The sequence below is a fragment of the Barbus barbus genome (assembly GCF_936440315.1).
Source record: "Barbus barbus genome assembly, chromosome: 10".
Taxonomy (NCBI): Eukaryota; Metazoa; Chordata; class Actinopteri; order Cypriniformes; family Cyprinidae; genus Barbus; species Barbus barbus.
Genome location: NC_136738.1, coordinates 6,439,456 through 6,464,000, shown reverse-complemented (window position 1 = coordinate 6,464,000; position 24,545 = coordinate 6,439,456). Strand labels below are relative to the sequence as shown.

The following is a 24,545-nucleotide window of genomic DNA, read 5'->3' as shown; positions in this document are numbered from 1 at the left end:
TTGTTTGTTTTTTGATGTTTACTTCATTTTAGTTGATTGGATTGGACAAGGATGTGATATTGTGTTTAATAAAAATGAAAAATTCTACACAAACAGAAATAAATATTGAATACAAAGGCAGATTCGGATTAAACCGTGTGCGAGTTAAATAAAACAATAAGATTTGAAAGTTTTCAAATATTTATGTTGCATAAATTAGAAAAACATTAATAAGCAAAATATGAATAAGAAATAAAGAATTTGTCCTATAAACATAAAAACATATTTTATATCTTCAAATAGATAACAAAAAATATACATGTATATATATATATATATATATATATAAAAATATTCAATAATAAATATTTAGAAAGTGAGGAATTGAAATAAAAATGACTTGTTTTGGAACAAAATGTATTGTGAAAAAAGGACATTTAAAAATAAATAAAATGTTTAGTAATTGAATTAATAAAATCTTTTATACCAATAAAGTAATTATGTTAGTGAGTAAATGTAGGATTTTGCTTTGTTTTGTGGTGATGTAGTTACACGTTACATGTACGTTTATAGATATAACAGTAAATAATGCAATAATTAGTATTTAACCCTATACCAAACCCTAACCCTAATCTCGTAGTTACTCAGTATTTATTTTTGTAATTACACAGTAACAACATCATTTTAAATGGGGGTTAAATGTTTAAAAAAACAATCATGTTCTAGCTATAATCTTTTATCAACACATCGCTTTAATATATTGAATCCTTTCAGACGGTGCTTGTCGGATAAAAGAAACCATTTGTGATTTGTTCGCCTCGTTAAAGATGCCTATCAGTGAAATAATACTCTCAGCAATGAGTCAGATGTTAAAGATCCCGTCATGCACGCGGTAACGAGGGTAACTTTCCTCCGGCCGGTTAAAACTCTAACTGAAAAATACTGGTTTGAAGGATGAGTTCATTGACTCCATTGTTTGTTTAATTGGATTGTGGCATAACGCAGTGCAGTTGAGTAAATACTTTGTTGACGCTGGGGACGCTGCACACTGAGAGTGGGTGAAACTGGATCTAAAAAGGGCTAACTGCTTATTTGTTTCTCTGCCCTTCTCTCTTTTCTACAGTTAACCTGTTGGACTCCAAAGCAAGCCAAGGGGAGCTGGGCTGGATATCATCCCCGTCCCATGGGGTGAGTGCTGCAGACCTAATCCATATTTCGTAGTGGAAAAGGAGAGAACAGAGAATTCGTGCTGTGAGGATATTGTTGGGGAGTCAAAATGTTGTGTGCAATTTTGGGGGCATTTATTATTTTGAGTTAAGTTTCAAAAACTAATATGATAATTTAAAGTGATTTTGTTTGAATGATTTTACAAAATATTTAGGGGCTTGACAATAATTGTATAAACACTAACATTAATCAGAGTTAAAATGATAAAGTTAGAATTACATTTTAATTTTTAAATACTAATGTATACTGGTGAAAATGTAATTTTTACCAATGAAAGTCTGAAATGATTATGTTTATTTAGTGTTTTGTAAAATGGTCTATTCTACTCACCAAGGCTGCATTTATTTAATCAAAAATACTGTACATTTGTGAAATATTATTACAAATTTAAAATAACTGTTTTCTACTTGAATATATTTTAAAATGTGATACAAAGCTGATTTTCAGCTTCATTGCTCCAGTTATTTTATTATGGTGATTTGCTGAAATATATTTTGTTTCTAATTATTTCAGTGTTGAACACTGCAAAGAAACCTGAAAAGAAAGGTATCACAGTTTCCACAAAATATTAAGCAACAAAACCTCAACATTTATAATAATAAGAAGAACCATTATTAAAAATTGAGCACCAGTAATAATTGTTAATAAATTAAATATTAGAATGATTAGCACATTTGCATATATTAGCATATCAGAATGATTTTTGAAGGATCATGTGATACTGAAGACTGGAGTAATGATGCTGAAAATTCAGCTTTATATCACAGGAATAAATTACATTTTAAAATATATTTCAGTAGAAAAAGTTTTTTTAAATTTAAATAATATTTGATCAAATAAATGCAGCCTTGGTAAGCATAAGAGATTTCTTTCAAAATCATTAAAACTTTATTATTCCAAAAGCATTTCAAGCATTTATATAAAAAAAAAACAGACAACATATATTATGATCATTATAAAACAAAATATGAGAACACTAAGCCCAAAAGTATGTTATTCATGTCATTGCAGAACAAGTCAAGCTACTTTATTTTTGTTGTCAAAACCTCAAGATCGCAACTTCCGATAATAACCCTGTTTATTTGTCGAGCTGCACAGGTATTGGTCTCAAGGGTTACTCGGACCAAACCGTTCTTTAAACTTTATTATGTGTTAAAATGACTTGCTGGCAGTTGCTAAAGGTAATCCAGTAATTTGTTCCATATAGCTGCCAAACCTAGTTTCCCCTCGTTCTTTTTTATTGTTGGCACAGTAAAACGTGAAGCTTTCCTTTCTTAGAAGCAAGGGAGAAGAAAAGGGAAGGTAAAGAAAAAAAAAAGAAAAAAAAAACATGAAGCAAAATACAAAAAGGTCATTTGCATTTTATATTAAGTGCTTTTTAATGTAGAGTGCGTTTATGGACATTTGAGTAATTGCACTAATTTGCTAGATTAATTTCTAAACGTTCATAAATTCAACAGAGAAAGCATCATTAATCTTTACAATAGCCATAAAGGTGATTTAAAATGAAAAAGGAAATCCCTCGCAGATACGCGCTGAATGCTCTGGGATTTATTAAGTCAGCGTGTAGCCGTTGTCACGATTACAGCGAAGATCAGGTTCTCAAGGTGAATTAACTCTAATTACTCAGGACTTCTCCCTAGTTTGGAGCGATAAGCATTTTGCCCTGAAAGCTATGCCCTAAAAAATGATTTCAAATAATGTGCCGCTGCAGCGCTGACACTGACGGATGGACCGCCCGCCTTCTGCCAGTGTAAGCACAAATCGGCCCGGTTAAAGCAAATTAAGAGCTAAAGCCCATCGGATGCTCCCTGTGCGGCCGCCCGCTCAGATAAGGGCAGTAAATATAAACCAGCCCTGCGCAGACAGCTCTTTAAGCACGCAGTGCTGTTTATTACGGCCTCTCCAAATTGCATCAGGCCTCAGCCTGGGATTCATTACCCAAGGCAGTCGGATTACTCTGTCTGCGTGTGAACCGCTGCGATCTGTTGCGCTGCTTTGAGGACTCGACGCAATTGTTCTTCGAGTTGGTAAAGAGCGTCTTTGCTGTGGCGTCTGTGGAGATGCCGATTAGAGCTTGATTGGTGGTTGTAGTTTTGGGGTTTGGAATGCCTCGTTTCTCTAAAGCTGTTTTAGCTCAGGAACAGAGCGAGAAGTACAAATGGATTGTTTTTAATTCCATTTAAGATTTTTGAATGAATAGCAGGATTGATCTGTCGCACTGGGAGTATTGGTGGCTGTACTGGATAGCAGGCGAGAAATGTAAATATTCTGGGCTGCATTTTTTTTTTCGTTGTTTTAAAATAATTGTCTTTGGTTAGGGTAGCAGAACTAGTTTTTCAAGTATGTAGAAATACCTATTTATGCAGTATAAAATCTTCGGTCCCACTTTATATTAGGTGGCCTTAACCACTGTGTACTTACATTTAAATTAATAATTTGATACAATGTACTTATTGTGTAGATACATGTTTTTACATGTACTTATATTTTTTAAAAGTACCTATATGTAGTGACATATGTAATTAATTTCTGAAATTACATTTATAATTACACCGTTGACCCATCCCTTACACCTTAACCCACCCTTAAACCTACCCATACTGTACCACCCTAACCTGTCCCTAACCTTACCCATATCCCACCTCAATAGCAGTAAAAGTGCTTTGCAATACAATATGACCACAATAAGTAGATTTTACTTATTTTTTGATGTAAGTACTTAGGAGTTAAGGCCACCTAATATAAAGTGTGATCAAATCTTCATTTAGAATCGATTGGTTTGTCTAAAATTATATTATATTTTATGGTAAGAGTAGTCTTATTGGATTCATTATATGTATATCATGAAGCTATTGTGAAAATAAAAATGACAAAATATATATTTTTAGGACAAATTTAACTGCGAAAATGTTTTGGAACAAAGTGTACTGTGAAAAATGCAACACAAATAAAAAATATGTATACATTTTATTTTTTATTTATAAAATTTAAAATGTTTCTCTTCTGCTTTTATACATCTAACTTTATCTAACAGCAGGTGGAAAAAAAGAAACATTTTATTATAAAGTACTTTATTATATTAAACCAATTGTGTTGACTTCAGTACAGTAACAAAATAAATTGCAGTTATTTATTTTTGAATAATATTTCACTTTTTGCTCACACTATATATTTTAAACAAAATATATATAGTTGTGTGTGTGTGTGTGTGTGTGTGTGTGTGTGTGTGTTAGTGCTGTCAACCGATTATTAATCGCGATTAATCACATCCAAAATAAAAGTTTTTGTTTACAAAGTTTGTGAAAAATGTATATTGTATATTATACATACACACACACACACACACACACAACTAGATAGATAGATAGATAGATAGATAGATAGATAGATAGATAGATAGATAGATAGATAGATAGATAGATAGATAGATAGATAGATAGATAGATAGATAGATAGATAGATAGATAGATGTAAATTGATGAATGCAAAACAATAGATTTTTCATAACAACTGAATAAATAATCTTTGCTGAGCTAAAAATTAAAACTCATATTCATATGACTCATACTCATATTCATATTCATACTCAATAAAACTAATATAAAACAGATTGTTTTGAATCAAACTTCATCAGCATTCCTTAATAACCTACTTCCTCATCTTATTTTGGTCTCTAAAAATCTGGAGTAGAAGCCAGAAGATCTGTTCCGTTGTAGCATAATCGACTGAGACAAAACAGACAGCAAACACAAAATTTTTATTATGCGTCTCTGAAGTCACACTCTGCCAGAGCCTGCAGCGAAAGACAATATTTCCAACATGATGCTAAAACTCATTTAGTTTTCCCCCCCTGAAAGGAAACTGTGAAAGGCCTCCAGCTGTACAAAGTGCAAAGAAAACCCCCTCTATAAAGGTGGATTAGCACGTCATATGGCCGCAGCAGGGTGAACGGGCAGCACACAATGTGTTATGGTTACGCTGTGGTAAAAGTTGTGATGAAAAGGTATTGACTGATAGGGTACAGTTGTCGCTGTGACCTAGTGCAAGAAATCTTAGATGGTGGAGCACTTGTCATTTGTAGTGTTTCCTGCTGTATTGTGGGAATGGGGTGGGCTCACGGGCCTCACATATAAACATAAGTCTTTTTCAGTTTTCTTTTTAGAGTGATTTGTGTCTTCAATTTAGTTTAGGAGGTGTATTTCTTTGTAATATAATATGGATGAGTTTATGCTTCTTGAACGGTGTTGGTAAGCTGATTTGAAGCTGTAGCTTCTCAAAATACAAGCTGCACATAAATTAAAGTAATTTAGTAAGCTACACTTAAGTAGTTAGCAGCACAACAACCAATCAACAAGTAGCTATCTACACTAACTCTATGTAGGGTGGCAACATATTTTTTTTTAATTACGTCAGATATTATATTTTTCTTTCTTTCTTTCTTTCTTTCTTTCTTTCTTTCTTTCTTTCTTTCTTTCTTTCTTTCTTTCTTTCTTTCACATGTAAAAAAGAAGTGTGCTTAATTTGATTGAATGTGCATTTGTAGTGTTCTGTATCTCTTTAAAGTATACTTTAGGAAAATTTACTTGCAGACAATAATAGTGAAATAAAAGGCCTCTTATTTAGTTTAAAGTGCTATTTTAGTTAGTTGCTCCCCAACACTGTTACTGAGTTGGTTAAATCAATGTTAAATTAATTTAGATGGTTTCCAAAAGAGAGAAAAAAAACATTAGCTAAGAATGGATAACAAATGCTAGCATTAGTTTATCTCTAGTTAAGCTGTGTCACTTACACTTATATTCCACTCAAGCTTTGAACAAAGTGTATTTGCAATTGTATTGAGCCCTCAGAGCACAATTGTATGAGCTCAGTCAGAGCTTTGTTTGTGTCAGTTAGTACAAATGTGAAGTTGACAGCAAGCAGCCATCTCCTCCAGATACTCATTTCCTTTGCTAGATCTCCTGTGCACACATAAGTGCGTCTTTTCCATCGTGCCCTCTCCGGCATCCCGTCGTTCAGACTCTAATGGAGTCCTGGTGAATAGAATCCGCTCTAATTTTGTCCATCATAATGAAGAGAGTGAGATTTGATAGAGAAACCGTGTGCACCTATTCAGGAAATGTGCATGTGATGCCAGCGAAAACCAGCAGTATATGTCAGTCTTCACTAACTAATGCAATTCCATTGTAATACGAGCGAGAGGAGGATTATAATTTTATTACATATCTGTCTGAAACATAAGCTCTGCTCCACTTTGTCCACAAGTGCCAGGGAATCTATTAGTTTAAAGTACCAGTTGGCCTGTGTGCACACTGAGTGTACACAGGGGGGAGTTGGGCCGCAGCCCTGCCAAATGTACCAACTGCGGATTTCCTCGTTTCTCTGCTGCTTTCCTTGCTGGAGGGGGATTACTATTGTAAAGTGATATTCGGAGAAACCTAAAGTCATCTTCGGTCTGCCCGTCGAGTGTAAAGTTGCAAAGCGCAGGGCTGACGTCTCCTGCTGTGGAGAAGGAAATACAGATTGGTGTCCAATCGCTCTTGGAGAAATCAGTGCGGCTTTTAGAAGCTGCTGTCCGTAAAAGAGATATCCAGACAGGGCTTTTACAGTTTTTCCCTCTCTATAACCATGTGGTATGTGTTATAAAGCAAAGTTATTTGAAAGAGATTGGTTTGGTCTATGTTGATGTCATTCATGGCAGAAAACAGTCCATGTAATACACTATTCTCAAGTGTGTGTGATTTACACATCGTATATGACATTTAATTTATTTTGACAGCCGTGGTTTCAGTACAGTCATTCTCTATCCAGTTTGATAATGCGGTACAGCCCAGGCACCTGGAATTCATTTGAAGCATCGGCTATGCTGGTGAACGCAAGTAAATAACTCACAAAATGCAGCTGAGACAAATGACCGGCTGAAATCTCCACTGATTTATTTCAATTTGCATCATATTTGTTCACTTCGCAAGTTCATAAACACAATATCAGAAGCAGATTCCATTGTTCTGTAATCATAACACCTCATTTAGATCCTGCTTTCTCACAGATTTACACAGAATCAGGAAGCGTGTTAGTCATAAAATACTGTACTGCCTTTTGCTTGTTCGTTTATTAAATGCTTTGGCTAATTTAATAATGTTTTCAGCTAGCAGTTTAAGTGCATTGCTCTCAGCTCCATTCGACACATTTTATCATGTTTAAATCCATTCTGCAGTATTCCAATGATTTTCTCTTAATCAGCTTAAAATGTGAAGAAGAAGAAGAAAAAAGATTTGGACTGGCCTAGCTATCTCTTAACAGTTGGCGAGCCAGCTGAAAAAGAGGTCAAGTTAAAAACTAATTCTGGAATGAAGGTTTTTTTTTTTTTTTAAATGGCATGAAAGAAAATGTACATCTATTGTCTAAATTCATGTTATTGAACTTATTGTTAAAGATCCATCCATCCATGTTTTGCCGGTAATAAAAAAAGAAGAAAAAAAAAGGCCCTGCCCTTGTCTTAAAATTTAAATTGTAAATATCTAGGTGAAATATTAAGCCACATGACTTGAGGCAAAGTCACATGACTTTTTGATTACTTTTTTCCATTGTCTTATCAAATATATATATATGTATTACGTATCTAAGTATACTACAAATACATTTATGTATTTAATAAAATACCCTGCAATTGTACTTTTACTATACTAAACTGGTTTACTTGAAGTTTGTTCAAGTGAAACAACTAATTTTGTACTTAATCCACTTTAATAGTGTTTCAGAAGTAATGCTGAAGTTCATATAAATACATACTGAAGTATATTTGATTGTGCTACAGTGGAACTATTGCAAGTATTCTTTAGGTTCACCTTAAATATCTTGATTTTAAAGACTGATATTATTCAAAAATCATACAATCCTCATCAATAGTGACATTAAAACATCAGTGAGTTAAATTAGTTTGCTTTCCTTCCAAAATAAAGACTGTGTATGCAAACAATAAGATGCAAAACAGTATATACAATTTTTGAGATCTTAACAACGTGCTGAAAAACAGCTCCTTTTGGGGTGTTTCATTAAGCACCCTCGCAGTTGAAACATAAATAGCCAATTCTTCAGTCTGAGGGCACGCTTGTTCTGCCGGGTAATAAACAGCTCACAGCCACTCCAGAGGCCTTGTCTCACTCAGCCAAGGGCTTTTATAAATTCAGCTTGACGGAGAGCCATATAGTACTCCATTATTGTAATAGAAAACACTGCCTCTCAGTTCATCATTTATTTTGCTTTGTGTACGTTAAACCTCAAGACTTCTGGCCACATTGTGGCTTCGGACACCCTAAGTGACAAAACGAAATGATTTGTCAGGCTCGCTTTACAAGGGAGAGAACGCAGAGTGGAGGGCCTCGTTAATTATGTCCCACATTAATTATCCGAACAGGGGAGATATTCATTCGAAACGATTCATTATTCCAAATGTGTTTGAGAAATAAATAACCTCACCTCTCAGGTGTTTTACATTCGTCTCGGTTCCGTTGAAATGCAGGAGTACAGTAGCCGTTAGTTTCTCTTGGAATAGATTTGATTAACTTCTTTCTCTTTTTGCAGTGGGAGGAAATTAGCGGTGTGGATGAACACTACACACCCATCCGGACCTTCCAGGTGTGCAACGTGATGGAATACAGCCAGAACAACTGGTTGAGGACCAACTGGATTCCTCGCAATTCTGCGCAGAAGATCTATGTGGAGCTCAAGTTTACCCTGAGAGACTGCAACAGTATTCCCATGGTCCTGACCTGCAAAGAGACGTTCAACTTACATTACCTGGAGACTGATGAAGACCAGGGAAGTAAGTTTCGCGAGCACCAATTCTCCAAAATAGACACCATAGCCGCCGATGAAAGCTTTACTCAGATGGACCTGGGCGACCGTATCTTGAAGTTAAACACAGAGGTCCGTGAAGTGGGGCCCATGACTAAGAAGGGCTTTTACCTGGCTTTCCAGGACGTGGGAGCCTGTGTGGCCCTAGTTTCGGTGCGGGTGTACTTTAAAAAATGCCCTTTCACAGTGAGGAACCTGGCTATGTTTCCCGATACGGTACCCACGGACTCTCAGTCGCTCGTGGAGGTTAGAGGCTCATGCGTCAACAATTCCAGAGAGGAGGATCCGCCAAAAATGTACTGCAGTACCGAGGGAGAGTGGCTGGTGCCCATTGGGAAATGCCTGTGCAACATAGGATATGAAGAACGGGGAGTCGCTTGCCAAGGTAGAGTTTTTCTCTCACACGCACACTTTTCTCCTTACAGTGCCTTTTTCATTTCACGGCCCATTTTCTTCCTTTCATCAGCGTAATGTTCTAGCACCAGCTCTGTAGACAGCGGCTCTAAATGGGACAACTGAGTGTGTCCCTGGAATACCATTCATTTGTTTATGCTGCTCATTGTCTGTAATGTTTCTAAACTCCATGGTGAGTTGAGTATCTGTCCCGCGCTCGGAGTGCAAATGGATTCTTCCCAGATACGGACACACCTCTGATCTGTCAGCCGTGCTTTGGAAAAAGGAATATGAGAGTCTTGTGTAAGCGAGGACAGATCAGATCTGTGGTGCAGACCTCCTTAAAGGGCAGCTTGAAGCAGTTAAGCTTGTAAAACACTTCTATGCATCACCTCATCAGACGCACAAATAGATGTAAGTTAGTCATTGAAGAGGGATAAGTGTGCGTTTGATGTGAAGCATATGAGACTTTCGCTGCTTTATGTCAACATTTTTAGAGTCTAAAAACACAGAATCTCTTCATTGACTCATATTTAAACATTTTAAACTGATGAAAAGAGAATCTCTTGGCAAACTTTCTTTGTCTTGCATTACTTTCAGAATATTAGAGTTCTCGCATTACTTTCAGAATATTAGATTATTAGGTTGCTAGAGTTTTGGGTGTAAATGTAAATCACAGAGCAGGTTGAAGGAAAATATCTGTGGAAATATCGTAACGTTAGGGGAACAGCATCTTATCCCTGGGTCAGTACCTTTACTTAGGGTTAACTATTCACCCCTTAAAGGTTCTTAGTAGTACCCTAAGGAACTATGCATTCTTTCAGTGCATATCTTAAGGTACTACTAGTGTAGTTGCTTGGGATTCTGGGCCCATTGCACAAAATTTGCTATTGGGCCCCCTCAAAATCACGTTCAGTGGTGGGGGGCCCTCTGTTGGGCCCCTTTCAGCCTCTGCATCTGATGTACTCTGTCCCCTTTTTCCCCTGGTAGCTATGCCCCTGGGTGCTAATCTAAGGTACTAATATGCAACTTTAGGGGTAGATAAGGCACAAAGTTGTCCTAAGTTTACCATCCCAGTGACAAGTTGTTGTACCTCTAAAGAAAGGGTGTCCAAACTTGCTTCTCAGTGCCAACGTCCTGCAGAGTTTGCTCCAACTTGCCCCAATACATCTGCCTGGAAGACCCTGATCAGCTGGTTCAAAGGTAACTTCAAAAGTTAAATTTTTAAAAATGGCCCCTATGTTTGACTCCATTTGGGGTTCTATTTTTATTTTTGACATCCTGAATGTCCCATTAGGCAGCTTGCTTTGTCTTTACAGTATTTGGTTCAGAACTGCAGTACTTTTGCACCATTGATGTGAGTGCAGTAGTTTTACAAATAAGTATTTTTCCCTTTTGAATTTACCGTCCAAACTTTACATACACAAAACCACATTCGCATTTTGTCTGACGCATATTCATTGAAGGAATGCAGAGCTCCCCTCAAACTAAATTTATTCAGAGGGGAGAAGTCATGAGAAATAGTCAGGAACATGTTCAAGACTAGGAATGTAATCAATAGCGGTTTAGTCTCACAAGTTAGACTGTTTTGCATTTTGCAACAACTGTGAACTCTACTGTACTTCCCATATTCACTTGAGACCACCTTTTCAAACAGACTCTGGGCAGATTTGGAAATCTGTTTTCACCCCAAAAAGCACAAAAAGCTTTAGTGTGAAAGCGTCCTGAGAACATTTTGTCTGGTGTGTAAATGTGTACTGTAGGTCTTGCTGTGGTTGAGGGAGCTGATAATAGATTGGCTGGCAGCTGGTTTGAGTGCTTCAGTCCTGCCCATGGTATTATTTGAGTTAAGCCATCTCTCTGGGGAAATCACTTCTGCTCTTCATAAAATGCTCTGTGTCTATCCTCGACTCCAGCACTACCCAGAGATGTTTAAGAATTTCGCCATGCTTTCTGTCCAGCTGTACTCATCTTGATGTGAGAGGATCCCTGATTGCCGGCTTGTGTTCAGTTAGACGTCTGTGTTTGTGTGTATATTTATGTGTCTGTTATGGAACACTATATGTGGAACAGCTGCAAAATGGGTCATGAGGGTGTTTATATAAAGATGCATCTGAAACTTGCATGCCATAGGCAAAGTGATAAGAAAAACAAGACCACACTACAGTTTTTGCTGCTCTTAAAAAAAAAAAAAGTAGAGTATGCTGTTATTCCTGAGATTTTATTAACCATAGCAATGATGGGCTAAACTTAACCTCTTGTTCTAGTGTTGTTATTGGCCATGTAGGCCTCTGACCTTGTGCTTAATTTATTTCAATAATACTTAAAGGTAAATAATAAATACATAACATGACTAAACATGTACTATAGTCCACCTGATGCCCTCATGTCCACAATTTATCTAATGTACTGGCACATTTTAACAGTTAAATATTAGAAATCATAATATTGTTCCTACCAAGTCGACAGTGTTTATTTTAACATTTACGGTAATATAGTTTAGAAATCAGCACACATTTTAACTGAGTTCAGTAGTTCAATTATGTTTCCTGGGATTATTATTTAACACTTCAATTATAATGAAATATTAAAATTTATGATAATAAAAATATGTAAAATAAAAAATCTGATTGAAGAGAAACATTTTTATTTTCTTTTGACAAACTGGAAGGATGTTTGTTTGATTGCAGTTTAATTAGTAATTTAATAAAATTTAAATGTAAGAATTACAATCATAGTGTGATAATAATCAACGATGAAAGATCTTTGATCATCAAAAGGAAGGATATCATCCTTAAATTTAAATAATTGTTAGCAATTCTTCAGGTAATACTTTATTCTAAGGACATACTCTCACTATTAACTAGCATGCAAATTTCTATGATACTAGCTGCGTATTAGTACTTATAAAACACATATTAATGTATTTTTCGGCATGACCATAATTTAGATTCCTTAATCCACCCCATACCTAAACTTATCTACTACCGTACTATTAATAAGCAGCAAATTAGTTTGAGGCAAAAGTCATAGTTAGTAATAGTTCTTCATTGTACAGCAGAATGTTATATGTTAATCTAAATGCTAAAAATAAATAGGATATATATATATAACAGCGACTAAATTTAAAATAAAATAAATAAATAAATATCAATATTTATATACTGCACAGAATCGAACTGTTCAAGGGATTCCGTTTTATGATCTCTTTTGAAAGTTGCTCATTAATATGCTTAAGCAGACACTATTTCTGTCCTAATTCCTCATGCATCAAATGTGATTTAAATTAAACACATGTGATTTTGGCGTTTCTCGTTTTACCCCATGAGTGGAATGAGACGTGGAATCAGCCAAAAACACGGTGAAACTGAATACAAATGCTGATGTCTTAGGCCTGACCATACATTTCAAATAGTTGCGCATGGTCATGCATTTTTGCTGGCTAGTTTTCTAGCCTGTGGTTTGGCAGGAGTCGTGTAGAACTGATGTCTCTGAAGGTGACTGCTCCATACAATTTATCAATCCAAACACCCATTTGTGGCATATAGAACCAGACGCCTGTCAAGAAATTCAGTGTGTCTCTGGGATGTAAATGATAATGATAGGGCAATGGGAGGGCTTTGATAGGTACATGAATGAGTGAGTGAATGAACGAGTTACTGAGTGAGTGGATGAATGACTGAGTAATGAGTGAATTAGTGGGGAATTTGAATGATATTGAATGAGTGATTGAAAGAATGAGTGAGCCAGGGTTATTGTAAACTAAACCCATTAAAACATATAATAAAGGAGAAATAAAATAAAAATATAAAAAAATATTACATGGAAAATAGAAAAATGTATATATATATATATATATGCAAAGTAACTAAAACGGAAATAAAAAAAATAATTAAACGTAAATAGTACGCTATAATAATTATTGATTGATTGATTGATTGATCGATCAGTGAGCGAATAAATAGAAAAGTGAATGAATGAATGAATGAATCTCAGCATCATTTTTGTTCACTTAATGAGTAGATTTTAGTTTTATTTTAGAATCTCGAGAATAAATCTCTACCGCTGCTGCTCCTGATCACCCTGTAATGTTACCCGATCATGTCAACGAGCTCTGCATTAAGAGCGTGATTCGCCATGTCCGCCGTATTCTGTTTTCTGAAGAGTTGTGTGAATGTTTGGATGTATTTGACAATCTCTTATTAGTTTCAGTGCAGCCTAATGGACACTAATAAGGGCTTATATTACCAGACGTGACAGCTGCTGCGTCGCACACTCATGTGCAGGAGAAGGGTCTAAGTCACAAATCTCTCGGCAGGCCCGCTGTGCTAACGGATTGATTACGGCAGGGAGCCCGAGTGTGACTCTGACAGAGATATTTTGAGGTGTGCAGACCTCCATTTCAACACTTCAAGTGTGGATGAGTCATATAGTGAGTTGTGATGCTTCTCTGAGGGAGCACCTCTTAAATAATTAATGGCCTTTTGTCTTTGTGGAGTTCAACTGCTGCATGCGGTTCCTGGATAATGCCTTTGTAAATGTTTGGATTGAGAAGTTTCATTTGAGATGCAGAAGAGTTAAAACTCTGTAAGTTTTAAGCGCATTTGGTTACAATATATGATCTAGCAGCACACAGTTCATCTGAGAACAAAAAAACAAGGATTTAGAATAAGACTGGGACGGTTTTGAGGTTTTACATAAAATAAAGGAGAAAAAGAAGAAGGAGAAGAAAAAGAAGAAGCGTTAGGCTTTTTTGTAGCGTCACAATTAGGGCTGCACGATCAATTATGTGTGATTATCAAATCACAAAGACTGCAATTTAATTAAATATATATGCAGTTAAAGTGAATTGGTTCAAAACTCTGATTTAACACATTGTTTATATTATCATTTAAAAATACTAAAATATAATATAAAATGTAATATAAGGCACAAAGTGGGGCAACTTCCAGCAACAGGCAAAAATATTGTTGGAAGTACCCAATTTTCCATTTATTGAAATATGTTCGTAAAAATTGTTGTGAGTAAACATTGCAGTTTATTGTTATGTATTACTATTTTGGTTTATATGAATAAAAATCATTCGTTCATTTCATGAAAAACGCTACAGAATACATGGCTAGATTAGACTATTTGAATTGGATTTTAATTGTATTTTATCTATGGTTGCTCTGATTAGAAATATAAATTACAGTAACAGTTATTTCAAGTAAATACATAAATATTCAAATTCATGAATATGGAAGAGAAGTTTTGGACATTTTTGCTACTATATATTGGCTAGCCCTGCAAGAAAGTGAGAAGCTTAATGTGACTGTATTATTTTGAAAGGGATTTGCTTTCTAAATGCAAATGAAGCGTTTCTCTAATGCGAACACAAATGCATGTATGCATGTGCACGTGTGGGTGTGTGAATGAGTGCGATCTTGTGTGTTAATATGTGTGAACTTGTGGCGAGAAGTGATATATTTCCCACAGATGAAATGAAGGTTACTTTAATTATCGGCATCTGTAGAGCCGCAGACCTCGAGGTGATTCTTAAGTGGATTTTCACATGTTCATTATCGCTAACAGAAAGACTCCTTTTTAACGGTGTCAGCACTACGAGTGTGGAAATATTACTCAGTATCATAACCTCTGTGTTGTTTTACACACATTTTGCATTGAGTTTTGCTGTATGGCTGCTGCACTGCACTGTTTAGTTAAATTGGTCCAGGATTGGAAATTACATCCCATTATGATAATGAAACAGAGCGAGTCAACAGTCTAAAATCTGTGTGAAATTCTTCTAACCATAATTTGATCTTAAAACAGCAAATAAAAGGAGTATTTGAGCCGGATGTCTGTCTGTTTTCCGAAGCTTTCCATGTTCGCAGCTGCCACGGGGCTCCTTTGAGAGTGCCAATGGTTTACATTCCGGCTGGATTTACCAAGATATACAATCCCTGTGCTCGCTATCCCTGATTAGTTATCAGATCTTATTAATGCGGCGGCAGAAAGTGCAATGGGTTATTTTAACAAGCCCTTAAAGCTGGATGGAAACCTCCAAGCCAAAAGCTGGATTTAATACAGCCTGACGGACGCTATTCTTGGTTTTCAGGCAGATTTGAGGGCTGATATGGTTTAGTGATGCACCACCTCAAAGCAGCTGAACATCTGTCCTGATGTAGTTCTACTGGTGTCCCTCACTTTGAAAAAAAAAAAAAATCCCTCGAGCTTCTGTTTAGGATTGTTCAAATCTGCAGTTTTCTTTTCTTTTCTTTTCTTTTCTTTTCTTTTCTTTTCTTTTCTTTTCTTTTCTTTTCTTTTCTGATTTTGAAACCAAATGGAATGACAACATGATTTGTGTCATCTTACACTCACTAAGACTGCATTTGTTCAATCAAAATTACAGTAAAAAACAGAATTATTGTGAAACATTAATACAGTTTGAAATAAAAGTTTTCAAAATAATATTTTTTTCAGTCTTCAGTATCACATGATCCTTTAGAAATCATTGTAATATGATGATTTTGTGCTCAAGAAAGATTAGTATTATTATTATTATTAAGATTGTAGTTGTCAATGTAGAAAACAGTTGTGTGCTGCATAAAATAAGTCAAGTCAAGTCAAGTCTGCTTTATTGTCAATTCTTCCACATGTACAGCACATACATACAGAGAATTGAAATTGCGTTACTCTCAGACCCCTGGTGCATACAGTTAACATTAAACACTGACAGTAGGCGTTCAAATACAGATAAATACAGTTTAAACATATGTACATACAACTATACAGATATACAAATGAGGACATTGTAGAAAAATAAAGAAAGAGATAGATAAAGTGGCATAAGGCACATGGCAGATAGAGTGCAAACCAGTTAAATAAAACAAAACTGTGCAGATATATGTGTATAGAGTGTATATATATAGTGCAAGAGGACAGCATTTATTTGTCACTTTTGACTAATTTTAGCTGATTGTAGATTATAGAATATAGAAGACGATATAGTTTATAGAATATTACGGATGGATGGATGGATGGATGGATGGATGGATGGATGGATGGATGGATGGATGGATGGATGGATGGATGGATGGATGGATGGATGGATGGATGGATGGATGGATGGATGGATGGATGGATAGATAGATAGATAGATAGATAGATAGATAGATAGATAGATAGATAGATAGATAGATAGATAGATAGATAGATAGATAGATAGATAGATAGATAGATAGATAGATAGATAGATAGATAGATAGATAGATGTTCCAAAGATGAACGAAGGTCTTACATGTTTGGAACGTGAGGGTGAGTAATTAATGACATAATTTTCATTTTTGGGTGAACTAAGCCTTTAAATTGTATTCTCTTTTTTTATTGCACTTTGCTCATAGCAGACAATTGAAATCCAACAAAAACGTTCTGAAATGCACTCTTGAAGACAGTGGATTTGTTACAAAAGCTCTGCTTTGATGACTGTAGCAGCGGTGCTTTAAAGGAGATGAATTTATAGACTGTTTGCTCCGTTCTGAATAGGATTTCAAAAATCAGCGGCTCTCGCTGCGGTTGTGTTGTTCGTGTGTTCTGAGTCTTGAGTTTCCTTTGAGTTGCCGGTGGTGATAATGAGGCTGAGTTTTGCAATACCCAAAGCATGAGGCTCAGATGGGGAACGTGTTTGCTTGCCCGGCTTTGTTTCAAATCACAGCAGCAGGACAGCTCATTAATTTTATGCACTGATTGCTAAGACTGAAAGTCCCTAAAGAGCACTCAGTCAGTTTGGATAGTTTGTGCTCACCTCGATGGACAATTAAAAACACTCCTGAAAAAGCTTAATGCAGCAGTGAGGCCTCCTTCAAGGGTCGTGCTCTCTCGCTCAAGCAGATGATGGGACTTTAATAGATCGTCATCTGTGAAAATTTCTCATTTCGTTGCACAATTAGTACATGCTAATCATAAGCAGTAATCATGGGTAACGGTAGTACAGGGAGGCCGGAGAGTTGTTTTTTCCACCTCTGGATTCTCACCGCTGATTGTCCTGGCTGCTGGATCAAAGACTGTATTTCGATCTCTGAATTCCCCGTCTCATCCGTGGTTCTCAGAATGACTGATATAGTAAAAGGACTCCTATAATTATGCAATGATACAGGTACTTTTGAGATCGCCAGTCACCACTTTGCCATTCACATCAATGCTCCCAAAAAACAGCTACTGTAGGTCACACAGACCAAATGTCTCCTTCTTGCAATGAGAAATAATGACCTTAATGTGCTGCTTTTTGGCTCTCTGCTTTTGGGCCTGCTGTCCAGTGCTTTGTTCGGGCCATTGGCTGTAATGAGTGGATAAAATAGGGCTTCAGACAGGACCTGGATTTGCTTATGCATCAGAAAATATACTGCACACCACACATAATAACTGGGGCTGTGACATAATAAAGCCCCAGAAATCAGTCTCACATCGACCAGGTCACATGTGTTTAGTTACGGGGGGGGGTTTGAGGACATCTGACTGGAATCTCTGAGAACACACGTACACACACATACTGATTCAGTAACTTTCTGAAGCTATGTGCTTTGTATTTGGCCTTGTTAGTTTCCATAGCACAGATTTCCTCTTTAGTATATGTACATTTAAATGTATTTATTTTATTTATCTATTCATTCATTCCTTCATACATTCATTCATTCATTCATTCATTCATCCAGGCTGCCACTGATGGCAAAGACATTGTTTGCAAGAAGTGAAATGCAGTAAAAACCTAGTGGAATTAAAAAAAAAGGCCTGCTTTCTGAAAAATTGAAAAAGAGTTCATTAAAATAGACAGCTTGAACTGATTCCCTACATTGAATTGAACTTACCAACTGCATATATTTTGCTCCTGGCACAGTATTTAAATATCTCTGACTGAATATTTTCTTTTAGAAACATAAAAAATAAATATAACCAAATAAAAAGTGCTTTGCAATATTCAAAATGTTTACTCGTCACATCGTGCAGTACTAGTGTACATTATGTAACAGGTATTTTCTTCAGGTGCAGTTCATGGGATTGTGACCATGACATTTTCTCCTTTTGAAACAGGAGGGCAGTGGTTCGTGCTGTAATTCATAATGACAGAGTGTCAGACCCACTAAATAAGCTAGTTGAGGAAAAAATAGCTGTCTCAGAAGTATGTCTGTCTGTAGAGCTGATGTGATGAGGGATGTGAACAAATCAGAGAACAGTAACTCAGAGAGTTTTGTCCTTTAAAATAAGGGAAAGGGGAAAGGGAAATGGTGTGTGGCCAAGTATGGTGACCCATACTTGGAATTTGTGCTCTGCATTTAACCCATCCAAGTGTATGTATGTACACCTGGAGCAGTGGGCAGCCAATGGCGCCCAGGGAGTAGTTGAGGGTTCGGTGCCTTGCTCAAGGGTTTCACCTCAGTCGTGGTATTGAGGGTGGAGAGAGTGTTGGTTATTCACTCCCCCACCTACAATCCCAGCCGGAGACTTGAACCCACGACCTTCAGGTTACAAGTCCAACTCTCTATCCATTAGGCCACGACTGCCTTATATAAGTAAAATACGAAAAATAATAAAACTTGTCCTTGGTTAGTTGTGCTTTCATCTGGTCTGGTAATTGTTTAACACCTTCGCAGGACAGAACGGCTTCTTGTGCACACGCCCGAAGCTTTGTTCTTTAGAACGCTGTCATTTTCAGGTTTGCTGCAGGCCTTTCATGCTGGAATTATCCTTCATAAACTAAGGTCAGGTCCCAGATGGAAGCTATTATTGTACCTCTGACTCATTGCATTTGGTTTTTCTATCAATTTCAAGCGAGGGGACACTCACTCCCTGAGTATTTTTCTAGCTGTTTTTCCAACGAATATGTGACCCCAAAGCATTTTCCGTCATAAAGTCTCAGCCTTGACATTTTCCATGGCCAAATGATGTGAGATTACTTCGGGATGTGCTTGCAACATAATAACCATGAGAGATTACTCGTCCAAATGGTCAAGAGCAGTTCCACTGACAGCAAACTCTAGTGAAACACGGTAGAAATGCTGTTTATGTTTCCAGGTCAATAGTGCTGTCCGTACAATTCGATTCTGAAACCAAAAGGATGTTGTTACAGTGCAAAAAGTCAATTAATCCTGCAAACAAATCAATTTGACGGCGAGTTATTTGTGTAGTCTTCCAGCTGCATTTTTCCCCGAGTAAACACCCAAGGAGATATTTGACTTTTGAAAATCCCATCATTCCACTTTCTATAACAAAAACGAATTAAATCTCAGAAACCCCTGTAGACATAATACCGCTTCCACAAAACATCAGCTGCGCAGGAATCTTGTGGGAAAGCAGCCGTCTAAATAACCTGCCTGGGTTTACAGACGCTGCGCTTGTGTTGAAGACACCATTCTGAAGTCCTGACCCGAAAATTAATTAAAGCAAAGAAAGCCACGCATCTCAATGCACAAAACGAGCGCTACAGTGCCAGGGCTGTTCCATCGCTCTGTGCGCATGAGTCTTTTCAGGGCGTCAAAGCTTGTTTGCTTTTCCAACTGTTCCTTTATGGCCTCACCTTCCAAAGTGCCGGAGTAAGAGGCAGTCCGAAGGGATAGAGGACTCTTTCTGAAGCGAACCCAGTGCTTTCATTTCAAAGATGGTATCCGCAGGCCCTGGAATGCAGGCCCCAGGCGGCAGATGTGAGCGGCGGATAGGGCTGTTTATGCGGCATGGACCCCCGATGGCGGATGGGACACGGGCTGGAAGGGGGTGTGACTGTGATCGATGAGCGTGGTGCTGGCCTGACAGCAGGACAAGGCCTTTCTGACAAGCACTGTTCCAGGCCTGCTTCGGTCTGAGACGACCCCTCCTCTCTCTCGCTCTCTCTGCACACAGGGGGAAGCGCACCATTCACAAGGACAAACACAATGGACGCCTCTCTCAGAGCTGCATGTCTGTTTTTCTGAAATCATACTTGAATTTTGACAACACTGTTATTAATGAGATCCTTACTCCTTTATTGCTCTCGCATGTTTTAGAAAAGCTCTCATATGTTTCTTGGTGTTTTTGTCTTGTTTTTCTGTAAAAATATTAATCCTTAAAATAAGAGTACTGTTCAGTGTTATATTATATTGACAGGTGACTGTAAAGACATTCATAATGTTACAAAATTATGTTATTTGGAACTTTCTATTCATCAAAGAATCCTGAAAAAAGTCACAGTTTCCACAAAATTATTATTTTGCATATATAAGCAGCAAAGCTGTTTTCAACATTGATTATATATATATATATATATATATATATATATATATGTGTGTGTATATATTTATTTATTTTGCTCAAAATCAGTATATTAGAATGATTTCTGAAGGATCGTGTGACAATGAACATAGGAGAAATGATGCAGAAAAATCAGGTTTGCATCACAGGAACAAATTACATTTAAAATATATTAAAATAGAAAACTGTTATGTTAAAATCTAAAAATTATATCACAAATATTACTATTATACATACTATTTTACTACATTTTCGATCAAATAAATGCAGCCTTTATGATCATAAGAGACTTTTTTACCCACATTTTTAACAAACATTTTTAACAAAATTTGCAAATCTTATCAAACCCAAACTTTTTAACAGTAGTTTATAACAAAATCATCTTAAATAAATACATTTACTTGAAAAGCAGAACTGCAAGGTAATAAGACTAAACTAACCTAAATGTAAAAAAGGAAATAAATAAATACAATTAAATTAAATACTTTATTAATAAATTAATATTAAATATTAAAAACATTTATAAAAAATATAAATATTAAATATTTTAACAATGGGGTAAGAAAAATTTAAGAAATTAGGAAATAACTTCTAAAATATTAAAATTAATGTCAACGTTGTTGTATTTGCTTCATTTTACATTGTAGATTTTTTTTCCTAAAACCAGATTAAAAATATTATAGTTGATAGATAGGCCATACATTGAGGGCAAATACAAGCGGGCCATTCTCTGAATTCTTACACCGTCACATCCTCTGACGCTTCTTCCAGAGACAGAGTTTATTTTAAAACAATGCGAAGACACGCTGGTAATTCTGAGTCAGACCTTGTGTCCGGTCATTCATGTCGCCTGATCTCCCTTAGCGGAGCACTGGGACGAGCGCAGCAAAGTCCTTGACCGCGCTCTTTGAAGTTAGATGTGGGTTTGCTTTGTTTGTTTGAGTGCTTCATCTTAATCACAGCGCTCGGTAATGAGACCTCAGCATGTCTGCCGGGGATTCATTTGTGTGGCGCCTCAACAGCGTTGTCGATTCAGTCAGATCGTTATAGTTAACCAGAGAGAAGCGGGCAGATGTAATGCACATGACAGCATAACCTTTGTCTCTCATTAGCCCTTAAAGTGCACTTCCATTTACACCGCAGACATTTACAGTACTATTACACTCTTTATATCTTGACCCAGACGGGTTCTTTCAGCACATTTGTTTCTGGCAATTATCCTGCACCGTAATCACTTTATATGCATTGTTTATGTTTTAGGAACTAAAAGTGCTTAATACTACACCTGCATTGTCCTGCACATGTTTGTTTGTTGCTTCTGCAAATGAGCACATGCAGCATGTTGTGCGCCGGTGTCCCATGGGTCACACGCTTTTGTTTTTTTGAGGCATCCTGGCAAGGGCATTGGGACTGTCTGAAAAACAGAGGGACACAGTATAAAACTCATCAGCATTGCACATGAATATAAATTGTGTGTTGTTCACCCAGTAGACCTACATGGATTTCACAGATTTTTTGCAGAATTATAACATTTATGGATGAAGTGGTTTAAAATGTTGCATTTTTTAAATGACTGCCAATGGTTGCAATGATTGCCAATCAAAATGAAACTTTTAAAATATAATATTTATCTCCTAAAAGCTAAGGGGGGCATGTCCCCTTCCAGTTATATTGGTTGCTACACTACTGCCTCCTGGGATAGCTTCAGGTGTCCATGTGATGAAGTGGGCATGCTGTGCTCCACCCCTCTCCTGCATGAGGAAGGCAGATATCCAACAGCCAGAATTTCTCAAAATACTTCCTCAGTAAAGCTGTATTTTCAAGGACCTTTTGGGGAAAACATTTTGTGCTAAATCAATTATTAAATATTTCATTTGGGATCAGCAATAAGTCTGTTCACCAAGGCTGGATTTATTGATCAAAAATATATTAAAAATAATAATATTTTGAAATATTATTATGATTTAGAATAACTGTTTTCTATTTTATTATATTTTAAAATGTAATTTATTCCTGTGATGCAAACTGAATTTTCAGCATCATTACTCCAGTGTCACATGATCCTTCAGGAATCATTCAACATGCTGATTTGCTGCTCAAGAAACATGTATTAGTATTAGTATTATTATGGAGGTTGAAAGCAATTATGCTGTTTAAGTATTTTTGTGAAAACCATAGAACTTTTTCCATGATTCTTTGATGAATAAATGTTAAAATGAACAGCATTTCTGAATTTTAGTCTTTGAAATGAACAGCATTTCAATCTTTTGTAACATGGTAAATCTCTTTACTGTCACTTTTGATCAATTTAATGCATTCTTACTGATTAAAAGTATGAAGTTCTTTTAAAAAAAAAAAATAATTATATATGCACACCTTTTCTAGACCAGCCACACAATTCGCAGCATCTTAAGCCGTATTTTTTTTTTTTTTTTTTTAAGTTAGGTCAAGAGGTTTTTCAAATCCCTCTGAAATGTACACAGATGGTGTCCACACATCTTTCTAAACTTGCCTAGAGGTCATAACATTTGAATCCTCAGTATGCTGATTACAGTTTCCTCTAACACACAAGGACACAAGGCTATCCAATTGTGTGAATATGTCCAAAGCACCCTCCACCTGCCATGAAAAGCATACGTTTCAGGACAAACATGGCAAAGCTGAGAAATACAGGAGCAAACCAGGTCCAAAGTTCACACAGAATGGTTTTGCGTTGCCCCCACCAGCTGGAGAAGTGGAGGATCCGACATCAGAAAGACAAACACACACACACTTCCTTTTACATGGTGGTGTGGATCAGTCTGGTGAGTCCATGCATCATTCCAGAGAGACCACAATTTCTGCACCCTCAGCTAATTAAAGCATTTCAAGCTCCAGTGCACTTGTACCACTCTCCAACCTTTGAGTCTGCTCTCCACCTTGAATGCCAAGCATTCCAACAGTGGATATTCCAGAGCAGCAGTGCATGGAGGCTACGATAGCTACCCGGAAAAAAACGTTGCACTCTCTGTCTTAAAATGATGAAAGCTAGGAGCTTGAATCTGAGCCGAGACTCAACAGAGAGTCTTTTTTTTCTTTTTCATTTAGGATGTTCAGTGGAGATGCTATCAGGTGCTAAAGCTGTAAAGTACAGCCCCGAGGTGTCATTTTGCACTTTAATTTATCCAGCACATCTGAACTTGTAATCTATCTGTTTGGAAAAGCTCCAAACAGAGCGGACCACTCTTTGATGTATCTGCCACTTAAAGAGGGGACAAAAGAGAAGACCTTTAAAGGTTGTGGGATGCCTTTGAGATGTGCAATGACCTTTCAGGAAGCCACTGTCTGTGAGCCGTGTCTTTAAACACATACAGCCAGTGTTAGGGACCGTGGAGAGAGACTCCAAATGCCACAGAGAGCAGTCCACTAAGATTAATATACTCATCATGGAAAATTGACCGGTAGACATTTCCAGCCTCATTTTTCCTTTTAATCTCCCAACATTTTTCTGCTAAGATTCCACCGTTGAGGTATTTGTCAAATGGAATGAAACCGATTGAGGGTTGAGGATCTACCTCTTGGATTCCTGAGCCTGCTTGGTAGTTTTAGTCGCCAAGTCCAGTCCACAATGCAAATTATTTCGACCAAAAACACCCACTTCAACAGGAAAGATCTGTCTGATGTATAAAATGACTAATCATTGCAACAAGGCTATCTTAGTGAGTCATTTGAATCATTCACTCAACCGATTTGTTTAAACATTATGATTCATTTAGGAACAAAAGAAGTGACTATCTTTATGAATGAGTCATTGTACTTATTCAAAATATTAATTCAGAAACATCTATTCA

The 24,545-nt window shown here is 36.7% G+C and overlaps 1 protein-coding gene across 1 annotated transcript in view; it reads left to right on the top strand.

Annotated features, from left to right (window-relative positions):
• Nucleotides 1-24,545, top strand: part of LOC306875972 (ephrin type-A receptor 3-like) — a 122,684-nt gene that overhangs the window by 8,201 nt on the left and 89,938 nt on the right. The window contains exons 2-3 of the mRNA XM_079426826.1: nucleotides 1,103-1,167; nucleotides 8,791-9,448. Of these exons, the coding sequence (XP_079282952.1) occupies nucleotides 1,103-1,167; nucleotides 8,791-9,448 (723 nt within the window). The remainder of the gene's footprint in view (nucleotides 1-1,102; nucleotides 1,168-8,790; nucleotides 9,449-24,545) is intronic.